The following is a 14,548-nucleotide window of genomic DNA, read 5'->3' on the forward strand; positions in this document are numbered from 1 at the left end:
TATATACATATTTTTTTGGATAGGTATATTTTTGGGTCATAATAAAAAGGATATTAAGTTAATAATTTACATAATGGGGAATTCCATAGGTTTGTTCGGTTTTATTTGAAAGTTTTATGGATTCGTTTTTATTACGTTTATAAATTTTTATAGACCTTAATCTTAACCTATTGGTGCTGTGTTAAGGATTTTAAAATTATTTTAAGGGAAAATATGACCAGAGTAGAAGTAATTTATATTTTTAAATTGGCTCTATTTTTGTTTTGTGTAGATGACTGATGTTTGGTGAATTTGGTATATTTTTTCCAGTTTGTGTAAATTACAAAGAAAATTAATGTAATAAACGTAAAAACAATAGGAAAAATAAAAAATCATAAACATAACAAAAACAAAACGATAAAACATTTAAATGGTCAAATAGCCGGACGGAATTCATATGCCTCAAATGTAATGAATAATGGCCTCAAAAATACGCATGTCATCGTTCTCGTTAATCGTCACAATATTATAAATATCCATAATTAATTCAGTTTGCTTGGTGCTTCTTTCAACTAGATAGACTAAACTGGCGGAACGCCCGGAGATGGCAAGGACATGCTCCAATCGCCGCCCGAAAATCACCGGATGGGGTTTAAACTGCGCAAATGTTCTTCGCCTGGAGATCGACTATGAAACGGAAAAAAAATGCTTATCCAACCGCCCGCCGGCGAGAGAGCGGTTACTCTATATGACGGATGTGCGCACGCGTTACTCGAAGAGCGTTCGACTCTGAAATAAGAACGAAGAATTTCGGGAAAGCTCCTCCCAGCGGGAGGCTGGCGATCGACTATGAATACGGCCGAAAGACTACGACTGACTACGACCATAGAGAAAGTTAATAGTTTAGAGAGTGGTGAATCGCGTGGTAAAATGTTGGGAGATTGCGCTTTTAGCGTCCTCTACTTGGCTACAGGAACGAACTATGAAAGAGCGGGAGATTTAAATTATTATTATACTTATTATTTTTAAGGCAATTAAAACTAAAAGTGCCCTTAACCAAAAACAGTGAAATAAATGGAGATACCTACTCAAATTTTATATTATCATGATACTAAAGGATATAAATACAGCATTTATAATCCTTTTACACCTTTTTATTCAAAGTCTTACATGTTAATATAAAATTTGACTATTTCCATTTATTTCACTATTTTTGGTTAAGGGCACTCTTAATTTTAATTTTCCTTTTTTATGGGAAAACGATTAAATGGGAAGAATTGAATGGGAATGGAAAGAATGACCAATTATTGTATTTTGTATTAATTTATAATACCCCTATTCTACTAAATATTTAGCTACATTGTACTTACAGTTAAATAGCTACATTGTACTAGTTATATACATATTTACAGTTTTATGATGGCTATTATTTCTTTTCATCATGCTATCAATTGATTCGCTCCGACTTGAGTACTATACCTCGAGATAGCTCCAGGAATTATTTATCTTTACAGGCCTAGAATATGAAGATTCACAGTAGAATTTTTGGTTTTACTGCCTATTAGAAACAAACCTACCCTCCTACATAAAGGGACATACAATTATGCCTTGTTCTCCGCCATGATATTCCTTCCATTCTATATCCAACATCCAACTTAGCAGACCTTCTGGTTCACAACAGGGCCTAGACTGGCCGGATGATATTTTAACAGAATAGCCCTTGATATCTCTTTCACACTTTCATTTAATAATTAAATAGGAGGGCTGGATGGTATAATTTCTAGAAAGAATAGCCTGTGAAATAAAAACTTCTGCATGGACATTACCTTTCTTACCTTTGTCTGCTATTTTTTAATAAAAAATCACTGTTTAGTTTGCACAAAAATAAAATTAACAATCAAAAATTTCTTAAAAAATGACCAAGCCTTGTACTACGCCGTGTGCCGGTTTTTGAACAAACAACAAACAAAAGAATGAGGTTAGCGGCGTTGCCAATGTCATTGTCATGTCCCGATTCACCAAAAATTCCCCATATGATTATTTTAACAAAAAAAAATAATTTTAATAAAAATACAATATTTATTATATATGTTAGAGGGATTAAACTGTAAATTACCTCCTTGTTTTTTAATCCCTTCCCTAGTAGTCTTTAAATAATTTGAGGTCACTAAATTTTCTTTCAACTGAAGCATTTGCAAAGGGAAGCACAAGTAAAAAGCAGATTATAATTTTTAAGTTGGGAAAGATATATCGTCCCGCTCCGTTTTTAAAGCTAAAAATTTTACGCCATTTTCAATCAGCAATAAAATGTTGAAACCCTTATTTTCGCCGCCTATTGCTAATCCCCACAAAATTCCCAATCGGCTCCGGATTCCCCAAAATTTGGGGAATTCCCCACAAATTGGCAACGCTGGAGGTTAGCCTGTTCTTTCTGAATATACTAAGACTAACGGACTAGTGTCGAAACACAGATAGCTAGATGGACGTATTTCGGCACTTGCGTCGATGCGCTACAGGAACATTTGCCTGCGCGTCGTATGTCTTCTGGCAGTCTTTTAATTTTTCTGTTTGTCTATGACTACGACACTGGTTAATTTCTGTTGCTGGCACCCATAATGGCGGCGTGCGCAAGGGTATGCGCGTAGTGTTCCCGCCAAAGCGAGTCGGACTGCCGTGTGATTTATATACCGTGATATTACTATCATCAGGAGACTTCATCCAGGTTTAAAACTCTCTAAAATAAATTTGATATTCAACTTCCTCCTACATTTTTATGTGACTATTATTTAATGTTCTAAAAATGTTTTCCTTAATTTGATATTTTTTTGTCGGGGTCTATTTTTAAATAACGAAAACCTTGTTCCTTCATTCTAAATCGTAAATTATAACTTACCATATTTGACAGGTAAGCCAGGCATCTTAGAAGATATTCTAATCTTGTTAGGGATGGCGGATGAAGGGCTGGGAATAGCTGTCTATGATGTCTCAACTGCTGAAGCCATCTCTCTGAAATTTAAAATTTTGCGATATAATACTCAATTTATTTCTGACACGTTCTTCTTCCTGTTAGTTAAATAGAATTGTTTTTGGAATGTTATTGTATACTGTCACCATTATATTTTTTATCCCACGATTAACAGTTCTTATTTATTTAATTCTTTGATATACAGGGTGGCGCACCTCATTCGCCTCGGTTCATTATACGAAAACGGAAAGATGTAGAAACAAAATATTTTATGGGGTTATGTAGGAAGGCAATATGCATAATTTAGAATTATTTTGAAATGTACAGGGTGTGTCACAACTAAGATCTATACCAAAGTTATATTTTTTCTTATGGAACATCCGGTATTTTATTTCATAATAAAATGGATTCTTGGACGTAAATTAAGGCATTTATTATAAGGGTTTAATATGTTTAAAAGCTTTGGTTTTTGAGATATTTAAAGATATTTAAATATGCATGCCATAAGAATAAAGTTTGTCAACACACTATTACATTACTTTTCAGAATTAATTCTTATGCTGAGTTTCAAGCCAGAGAAATAAACTAAAAAACTTTATTGCTTCCTAATTTTTTTACAGGGGTATCGAAAATTGCTGGTCTATTTTAATTGTGTATTTTACATATAAACTTCGTTATTTCAAATGCAACACTATGTATTTTTAGCCTATTGGTATGGTAGGCTATAAGTTTTTTTAATTTCACTCAAAATGAGTTACTTGGGTCATAAATGACCTAAATACAAAATATTTTCATGGTGTCTGTCTGTCTGTCTGTCCGTCTGGCCGTCTGTAACACGATAACTCAAAAACCGCTGAAGCGATTTTAACCAAATTTGGCACAAAAATACTGTGGCACCCGAGAATCTGGCCGTTAGTTTTTGATGGGGGTGGGGGATTGGTAAGGGGGTATGGGAGGGGGTTAAAAATTTTAAAAAATCGTAACTCCAAAATTACAGTAGCTAGCGAAACGCGGTTTTCAAATTAAGATTAGGAATAATATTTGCAACAAAATCCATACATATATAAAAGCTCAAAGGGTTTTTTTGTTACATCCATCCCGCCGAAACTGCTTTACCAATCTTGATGATTCTTTTTTTAAAGGAAAGGTATATATATGTCTAGATTTGTTATGAAGTATTTTTAAATTGTTGAATGGCTATTTCTTTGTGTAAATCGACTAAATATTAAAACATACCTGAAAAACACCTACATACAATACTTCCAGAAATAAATTATTTGTCATTGTCAGTGGTTTGTCAGTTAGATTATATATCAAGTTTTTAGATATTTTAGGGATCAGTTCATACAGCCAGCTTTGGATACATAAATATTAGAACAAAGGTTCGTTTAAACGATATTAGTGAATTAGCTACACAAAGCGATTTTAGTTTTAATTCATCCTCTTAGAGAGTAAAATTATATCGGAATAATTTGTTGTATGAAAATTCCTTACTATGTGGTCTAGAAGAATGAAATCCTACAAAAAGAATTAGAAGAGATTTTTGAAATTCATCAACCAAATGGGTAAAGTTGGTAAAAAATTATATAAAACTTGGTGACCTCTGGATTATACAGATAAAAATTGTAAATAAAAATAAAAATAGTTAGTAATAACATCAAAATCAGTCAAAGTCGCAGTTTTCGAGATATTAACATATTTTAGTATCGGCGGCTATACGTGCCTCCCGGCGCCAATTTTTTTAAATAACTCGAAGCAAATTTAAATGCTCATTCAAACTATGTTAGGGTTTCCTATACCTATCTGGCTCAGATTTTGAATTAAAACCGATTTTTCAATAAAACTGTAATGAAGATGGCTGGTGTCGCCATGGCAATTTTCTAGTGACACTTAGTAGTTATTTTCAAAATCGATATTAGTTTATGGACTTTATTTAAATTTATACATATAACAGGTTTTATTTAATTTACACATTTTTATTTAATTTACCTACAATAAAGTTAATAAGTAAGTATTTATTATTTTATCGAGAAAAATGAAGCAGTATCTGCTGGCGAAAGGAATGGATATGTTACTAGTAATTATATTTTGTAAAATATATACCGGGTGCGTCTCAAAAGTGACTCACCCCTATAATTTTTTTATTTTTTTAGTTAAAAAACGAGATTTGGTATGTTAGTATATGACATAAATTAGGATTGATTGACGTATTCAATTGTTTTCGGTCACTTCCGGTTTCACCGAAAACGACTAAAACTTTTGATTTTTAAATGGCACCCCCGATATTTTTTTACTTTATTCGATAGAGAATGTCACTCTAAATAGAATGGTATATCATATGTCAACTTTTGACATTTTCGCATATGGTTTATTTAAAATTATAACTTGCGGTTCGTAAAGAAAATTTGACTTGAAATACCAAGTGTGTGTTATCCAATTATTCGTAAAAAAATGCTTTTTCCAAATATGCTAATGAGCCACCCTCGTTCCATTTGAAAAAATTGAGATATGATTAAAAATACGATTTAAGCATTTTCTAACTGGCAAGGACAAGACACTAAAAACATTACACGATTAAATATATTTTTCCAAAGCTCCTTCATGAAGAATTAATGTTTTTAACATAGCCATGGCACTCTAGATTGAATTTTAAATTACAATTTTTTATTAAGCGAGAATGTCAAAATTTGACATGTGACATGTCATTCTATTCAGAATGTCATTTTCTATTGAATAAAGTAAAAAAATACCGAGGGTGCCATTTAAAAATCAAAAGTTGTAGTCATTTCCGGTGAAACAGGAAGCGACCAAAAACAATTGAATACACCAATGAATCCTAATTTATATCATATACTAACATACCAAATCTCGTTTATTTATCTGAAAAAATTAAAAAGTTATAGAGGTGAGCCACTTTTGAGACGCACCCGGTATATAAAAAGTAAAAAAATAAAATAATATACAAATTAAATTTACATTTTAAATTAGGATAAAATAAATACATTTTAGATTTAAAACCTGAGAATAGAAGAAAAATATGGCTGTAAAGTGCACTACGCCCCAATCCTTTTTTCCAGCTTTATTACAATTTCTCATGTCTTTCTCCATTAGGGCCTTACCCGGCGTACAATATGAAATTTACGTGATGAAACACACAAATAATCCAGAGAAAGTCGGCGAAAAACGAACGAAGTTCGAGTTTATAAAGTTTCTAGAGTCGAAGGGAGCGTGGTAAATTAAAAGCGTTTTATTAAAAGAGTTTGAAGCATTGGAAAACAGAATTTCTAAGAATAGTTAGTAAATACAGTTAATTAAGGCCTTAAAGTATGAAGGGAAAAGTTTTTTTTTTAAATTAAGGAGTATTTTTTTCAAAAATAACATTTTTAGAAGACATTAAGAGTCCATTTCGCTAGTCCGAAAAAGTAGCAAAATAAGCGTTCGGTATTTAACGTTTTATGTAAAACTGGCTAGGTATTTTTACAAAAATGAAGAAGGAAATTAAAGATAAAGGATTATACTATATCCGTATTGTAGCACATTTTTAGACAACTTCTTTATTTTTCTGTTTTTAAGATTTTTAAGATTTTGATGGTCAAACATCAAGCAAAATATTCCTTAAGTTTGGACTAAATTTTCTCGAAAATAAAGACATAATTTAAAATTCCCTTACAATACGGAAATAGATTGAAGTTTTGTGATTATACAGTGATATACAGGTCCGGTAATAGGATATCTAGGCATAGGAATTACATGCATTGGAATGAAACGCCTATAAAAAGTCTAAGCTTAAACAGAGATGGACAACAACTTCCCCGTTTCCACTTCCACTACGACTGTCGAGTTAGACAAACTCCAATAAGATAACAAATTTTGGAAATTCCGCTGCCTCCCATCCACCCATGATACCCATCCACCTGCCCTTTATCGCCATTATTTTATTTCCCTTTCCGCGCGTCCGCAAAACGCCATCACCTCAGACCATCACAGAGTTGCCAGGTCTACCGGTTTCGTCTGTAAGCTACCGATCTACCGATTTAAACAAAAATCTAACGATATGTTCAACTGCGTCTTTAGTCTAATCTGACTTTATTATTGTTTATTAAATTTTATTAAGTAATCATAGGTCATCGTTCTATCTAGTTGCAGAGTGACAAATATATTCCTACAAATCCTTATTACTCTTTATTAGGCGCGGTATTGGCGATATGCCAGAAGAAGTTGATATCTTTTGAAAAGATTTTGTTTCATTCATCTACTAAAGTTAAACCCATATTTTCCCAAAAAAAATATAAACAAAAAACAAAATCTAAGTTAAGAAACAAACTGAATACGGATAAATATTTTAGTGCTTTTCCTGTCAAGAAATATATTAATATGAAAAAAGAGTTGAGAGTTGCTACAGCTTTCCCATTGAAATGAAATTAAGTTTAGATATCACTGATCAAAATTTGTACAAAGGTAAAAAGTGACTGCTATCCCTACTTGTTATAGTTTTTATTAATATATTAATATTGTTTAATTCAATATATATTTTTTTAATATTAAATAATATACCTCTACCTCAACCCGGATTCATCCACTCCTGGATATAGGTCTCTCCTATCCTTTTCCATGACTCCCTGTTTTGTGCTATATTTAACCACCGTTTACCTGCCACTTCCTTAATGTCACGCAGGGACGTGCCCCTGCCCACGCGAGCCTTATAGCTTATCTCCCAAGACCATACTGGGGAAATCACTGTCCCATCCCATTCTCATATCCAAACCTCAAAATTTTCTAATCAAAAGCGTGGCCTTGAAATTACCAAACCTCTAAACCACGAAATGTAGAACCTTAAAACAAAACTACCCTAGACGAGTAGAACGTATGATTCAGAATCTCGCACTGAATATAATATACCTACCTATTTCTAATTCTTGTTATATTTACTATATTTGTATTTTATTTGAGTGATCTAGTATTACGACACATAGGAATGCTAATTTTGGACTTAAATATTATATTTTATTTTGTTTCTGTACTTTTGATTTTTGTTGAAGATCTACCGAGAATTTTGTTCTCGTATGGAATTATAATCTACCAAACCAAACCCTGTTCGGCTACTCCTTTATAAAGTTTTTTCGGCCTATCCCTTTGTCGCCGCCGCCGACCGACCGGTCGGTGTCGGGGCGACTGGAAGGAAGATCGTACAGTATTGCCATTTCATAGAATTGCACTTGCTATTTTAGAAACGATTTCAACAAAAAAAAAAGAAAAGAAAACATTCTTAAAATTGTTTTGTACTTTATTTAATATTTCATTAAGTAGGCAAGATAATGGGATTAGAAGATTCGGGATTTAGGATAAGCCAACATAATTTTGATTTAACAGAATGGCAACACTGTCCTTCGTCTTTCTATTTTTCCATTCTATTCTATTAGTAGCCGGTAGCCCCCACACAAGCGTCTAAAAGACCCCCCTCCTCACGCAGAAACTCTCTCGTCGTATCACTTCTATGATCACTTCCCCTATACAATCGTAGGGAAAAGACACTTTATCCGTCTCTGTTGTACTGCAGTGTATTTTGCAGCCTTACCATCTTTTTTTATCGCATTGAAAAGCTCCTATTGCTAATGAAATTTTGCCACACGTGTATAATTTATATGGTTTTGTAACAAAAGACTCGCTATTTTATGACAAATGCTGAAGCTCAAGCCTTAATCAAAGCACATGTGCTTGGAATTTTGGGTGTGGCTTAGCACGACAGAATCGGGCTAAGCCTTATGCAGATTTCCGAAATATAATATACAGGGTGGTTCGAATTGTATTCCGGAAACTTCGGCAACATATTCTGCAGATAAAAATAAGTAAAAAAGTCTCTATAAATGTATGTCCTAAAATGCTTAGTTTCGGAGATACAGGGTGTAGAAGTTTCATTTTTATTTCGATTTTTTCCAAATAATTTCTGAAGTAAAGTCAATATTTGAATGAAAATTAGTGTCTGGGAGTTTTTTGACATGAGAAATTTGATTTTGATGTCAATATGGCTCCTACTAGTAGAGGGCGCCAGCTACATATTTTTTAACCGGTTTGAAGAGTAATAACTTTTCGTCCGTACCTGTATAAAACTGCCGAGCAAAAAAATATACGACGTTTTTTACGTAAAAAAGGTCTCTTGGTAAAAATCGCTACAAGTAACGGTATTCGAGATATTTGGAATCGAAATTATTAATACCTGTCATCATTGACATTAATTAAACATGTTGACTAAATAGCTATTAAACTGAAATCATAAATTTGAAATATTTTTGTGCCAAAAGTTCAACAGAAACTGTTTTATCATCATTTTTTGCAGAAAAATTTATGATTATCAAAAAAAAAACAAATTCAAATTTATTATTCCAGTGAAATAATTATGTACCGGGTGTCCCACTAAGAATAGCTCTCGGCTGTATCTCGGTGGCCGTGGAACCTGAGGAAAAAAATATTTATAACTAAAGAGGCCATGAGAAATTGCTGGAAATTGTTTTCAAATTTGTAGAGTGGCCGCTAGAGGGCGCAACTGTTACCGCAAATAAGAAAATGCAATTTTTACAAAATTCTGCCTAGATAAGGTCTACTATGAATAATAGCTTCATATTCTTAAGAAAATTTCGGACTTTTTTTGTCAGAATCATTTTTCTCTATCTGCTAAAATAAAGTGGTGGGGGAAGGTTAGATCTGTTTTTATTTAAATGTTAATAACTCCGGACTGGATGGCCGGAATCTAACAAGTGAGGGCTCATTTAAAAGAGCGTTTTGCACTCTATATGAAACCATATAAACAATAATAATATGCCTTTAACAGTACACGCTAGAGGGCGCTGTCTTACAATTTAACAAACAATGCGGGATTTCCCCAAAAAAAATACAACGGTATATGTAATTTCAGCTGATTGTAAAGAGAAATAAAAGTTTAAGAAGTCAGTGAAAACCGCATCTTGATATCTTTTTTCAATCCGAATATATTAGCAAAAATATAATAAATGCGAAAAAATTTGCCCTTAACTGTCTTATTTTTATAACACGGTATCAGTAGCCCTCTACATTATGCCCATTTTAACAACAAAATAAGATATAAACAGTTAGTTTATTTTAATATCAACGAAATACCAGAATACCATAATACCAGATGTATTAATATCTAATAATTAAGATATTAATAACAGTGAACAAGAAACGATGATACATGGTAGGCTTTGGAAAAAAGTTGCTTTTGACGTAATAGTATACGTCAAATTGTTATTAGATCAACATTTAGTTATAGATAGTTATAGTCTTAGCAGCGTTTTATATGCTTTTTCAAAATTCCTTTATTATTTGAAGTAGTTGAAGTTGTTAACATTTTGAAAAAGCAATCAAAAGGTAAAAAACTATCAAAATGTTGATCTAATAATAATTTGACGTTTATACTATTACGTCAAAAGCAACTTTCCAAAGCCTACTATACTGAATCATCGTTTCTTGTTCACTGTTATTAATATCTTAATTATTAGATATGAATACATCTGGTATTATGGTATTCTGGTATTTCGTCAATTTTAAAATAAAGTAACTGGTTTTATCTTATTTTTTTGTTAAAATGGGCATATTTAAGAGGGTTACTGATACCGTGTTGTAAAAATAAGGTAATTAAGAGCTTATTTTTTAGTATTTATTATAATTTTACTAATATCTTCGGTTTGAAAGAAGATATCAAGATGCGGTTTTCGCTGACTTTTTAAGCTTTTACTACTACTTTACTATCAGCTAAAATTACATATACTATTGTAATTAATTTCTTTGAAAAAACGCGCTATGTTTGTTAAATTGTAAGAAAGCGCCCCCTAGTGTCTACATTCAAAACCTTATTATTATTATTCTCATGGTATAATATAGAGTAAGAAACGCTCTTTTAGACGAGCCCTCGTTTGTTGGATTCTGATCATCCTGTCTGGAGTTATTAACATTTAAATTAAGATAGATCTTACCTTCCCCCACCACTTTATTTTAGCAGATAGGGGAAAATGGTTCTAACAATAGACTTAAAATAAAATATAGACTACACTATTTACATCTCAACGCGGACAAACAACATTTTTTGCACACATGTTTACTTCTGGGTACAATCGACCGAGCTTTCCTCATCCAGCCTATGTTGTCACGTCTTTAATATTATCAATATTTTTTTTTGTCATACACATATATTGAGATATTAATACTACAGTTTAATAAAGTAGGTTTTAATATTCCATAGATGTATTAAATAGTCCTTATACTACTAAATTATAAGTCGGATACTGTTTAATAAGGATAAGTCCTTTACAATATGACAACACCGATTAGAGGTGAGGGAGCATATTCATTCATTTATTACCTTGTAGTACGTGTCGCACGTGTGTGGTAAACCTTTGTTGCCGCTATCTCCCCGGCTGTATTAACGCATTTTCTTAGCTTGTAGTCCTTAAGTGTTTATTTTATTGACTTTTTCTGTTCAAAAACTATAAAATATGGTTCGCCAGTGCCAAATTTGCAAGAAATTTGACTTAAATAATCCAATTAAGTCTTGAAACGACTTTCGACCGGTAGGCAACTCTCAATTTACCCATTAGGTGTCAGTGGCGTTGTTGTAGAAAGGCGCTTATTTAGATAATATTTTAGTAAAATGTAAAATCTGAATTTTTTCTCTTACATTACAATATTGACTTACTTACATTGTAACAAAACCATAATTATAACCCTGTTAATAATTAATAATGTTTTTATTAAAAATATATTCCGGTTTATTCTAAAATTATCTTCAGAATCTAAAATAACATACAAGAATTTTAAAATGATATTACATTATGAAACAATATTTTTTAATATACCGGGTCGTCTCAAAAGTGGCTCACCCCTATAACTTTTTTATTTTTTCAGATACAAAAAAAAATTGTATGTTAGTAGGTATATGACATAAATTAGGATTTATTGACGTATTCAATTGTTTTTGGTCTCTTCCTGTTTCACCGAAATGATTACATCTTTTGATTTTTAAAGGCACCCTCGGTATATTGCTACTTTATTCGATAAAAAATGACACTCTGAATAGAATGACTATCATATGTCAACTTTTGACATTGTCGCTTAAAAACAAATCGTATTTTAAATTTCAATCTAGGGTGCCATGGTGTTGTTAAAAACACTAAGTTTTAATCAAGGAGCCTTGGAAAAATAGTTTTGATCGTCTAATGGGTTTCGTGTCTTGTTTAGGCCGGTTAAAAGATGTACAAATCGTAGTTTTAATCATACATATGTCAATTTTTTCAAATGGAACAAGGGAGACTCATTAGCATATTTGGAAAAAGCATTTTTTTATGAATATATTGATACCACACACTTGGTATTTCGAGTCAAATTGTCGTTATGAACCGCGTGTTACAATTACAATTAAACCATATGCGAAAATGTCAAAAGTTGACATATTATGCTATGTCATTCTATTCAGAAATCAATATTATTATTAAAAATTAAATTGTTATCATTTTCTATCGAATAAAGTAGAAATATACCGAGGGTGCCGTTTAAAAATTAAAAGTTATATTCATTTCCGGTGAAACAGGAAGTGACCAAAAACAGTTGAATGCGTCAATCAATCCTAATTTATGTCATATACTAACATAACATAACTATTTGAAAATATAAAAAAAATTTTGAGGATGAGCCACTTTTGGAACGCACCCGGTATAATAAAGACAGTACCGTGTTAAATAAATGTAGTTTTCATATTATCCACTTCCTATCACCTTCCTTGCTTTAATGGAACAGATTTATGTTTTCTCTAATTTACATAATAAGACGTCACTTAACCAGAAAAAAAATTACAAAAATCATATTTTTTTTTCTCTCCCTGTCGCCTATTCTATTATATCTGTGAAATAGATCCTGTTTTGATTAATATTAGGGGTTGTAAATGTTTGACTAAAATTAATAATTTATTATTAATTTCAAAAATTACGTAATTTCGTTAATAAAATTTCTTCTATAACGTGTATTTTATTATTTTTATCGTTTTTGGACTCTAAGACGTTTTTTTCTAAACTTTTATTCCAAAAACCTGGTCCTAAATCTTAATAAAATATAAAAAAGTTTAAATACGATATATTTTTAATTTAATTATAGCTTCATTAAAATAAAAAAGTTACCCGGCTATGATACGGAGAGTTCAGGTGTACTTGAGAAACGAAAGACAGTGTTGTGTTTCTCGGCAGAGTCGTCAGGGAACGACCGTTATGACAGAGACAACCTATCTATCGCTCGTGTCGCACTCGTTATAACCTAAAACAATAACACAACAATAACAAGACGTTGTCTGACCGCATGTTCCAGCTATTTATGAATGAGATGCTCAGTCTATATTTTATTTTAAGTCTATGGTTCTAACAAAAAAAATCCAAAATTAAGAACGGTTGCTCACAGCGATTTTTACAAAGAGATATTATTTACGTAAAAAGTCAGAGAGATGTATATTTTTTCGCTCGGTAGTTTTATACAGGTACGGACAAAAAGTTATTTCACTTCAAAACAGTTAAAACACTGTAGTTGGCGCCCTCTACTAGTAGGAGTCATGTTGACATCAAAATAAAATTTCTCATGTCATAAAACTCCCAGATACCAATTTTCATTCAAATATTGACGTTGCTTCAGAAATGATTTAGAAAAAATCGAAATAAAAATGAAACTTCTACACCCTGTATCTCTGAAACTAAGCATTTTAGGACCTACATTTATATCTTATTTTTATCTACAGAATATGCTGCCGAAGTTTCAGAAATAAAATTAAGACCACCCTATATATTTCTTTCGGCCACACACGCGCTTTACCCGACCCCTGAGAGTAACCCGAAAGTACAGCGTAAAAGACTCTTAAGGCCAAGTATTTTAGTCAAAAATATGAATTATATCTTTAGTTATTTTTTAAGGCATATTTATTATTTATTTTCCTTCTATGTTTTTTGTTACAATTATTTATTACAAGCTACGTCAAAATAAAATAATAATATATCACGGGAATATCAATTCACAATATTTATTAATTTTTGTATATACAAAATAAATAGGTACTATTTTTGTTAGCTATTGTTTTGACTTTTTAAATGATTCTATTTTTGTTTACCTAACGTTGCTGCATTCAATGCAAAAGACAAACAAATATATATTCCATGAACAAAAATAGGTACATTTGATTGATTATAAGTAATATTAGAACTCTTTAACAATAAAATATCATCCATCATTTAAGTTGCAACCTATAATTTTGACGTTTAGATTAAAGTTCTGCTGTTGGAAAGCACTCTGTTTAAATCTATTTTCAGATCCAGTGTAACGACATTATAAACCAATATTGTCAATAAATCCCCTAAAAGTAATATTGTCTTAATTTACATTTTCAAAGTCGATTTTGTCAGTGAAAAATAGTTATAGAGTTTTGGAATAAACAGAATAGTAATTTGTGTTTAGTCTTTTGTTCATTTCTTAAAAACAATTTACTCATAATAAAAATCTCTAGGAATTAAATAGATATACCGGGTGCGCCTCAAAAGTGGCTCAACCCCTATAACTTTTTTA

At 31.7% G+C, this 14,548-nt stretch overlaps 1 protein-coding gene across 1 annotated transcript in view; it reads right to left on the minus strand.

Annotated features, from left to right (window-relative positions):
* LOC115885991 (BAI1-associated protein 3) overlaps window positions 1-14,548 on the minus strand; it is a 349,135-nt gene that overhangs the window by 61,955 nt on the left and 272,632 nt on the right. Inside the window, exon 11 of the mRNA XM_030905025.1 lies at window positions 2,873-2,985. Within this exon, the coding sequence (XP_030760885.1) occupies window positions 2,873-2,985 (113 nt within the window). The remainder of the gene's footprint in view (window positions 1-2,872; window positions 2,986-14,548) is intronic.

This window comes from Sitophilus oryzae, unplaced genomic scaffold, assembly GCF_002938485.1.
Source record: "Sitophilus oryzae breed Bouriz unplaced genomic scaffold, Soryzae_2.0 scaffold_465_pilon_pilon, whole genome shotgun sequence".
In the NCBI taxonomy this organism is placed as follows: domain Eukaryota; kingdom Metazoa; phylum Arthropoda; class Insecta; order Coleoptera; family Curculionidae; genus Sitophilus; species Sitophilus oryzae.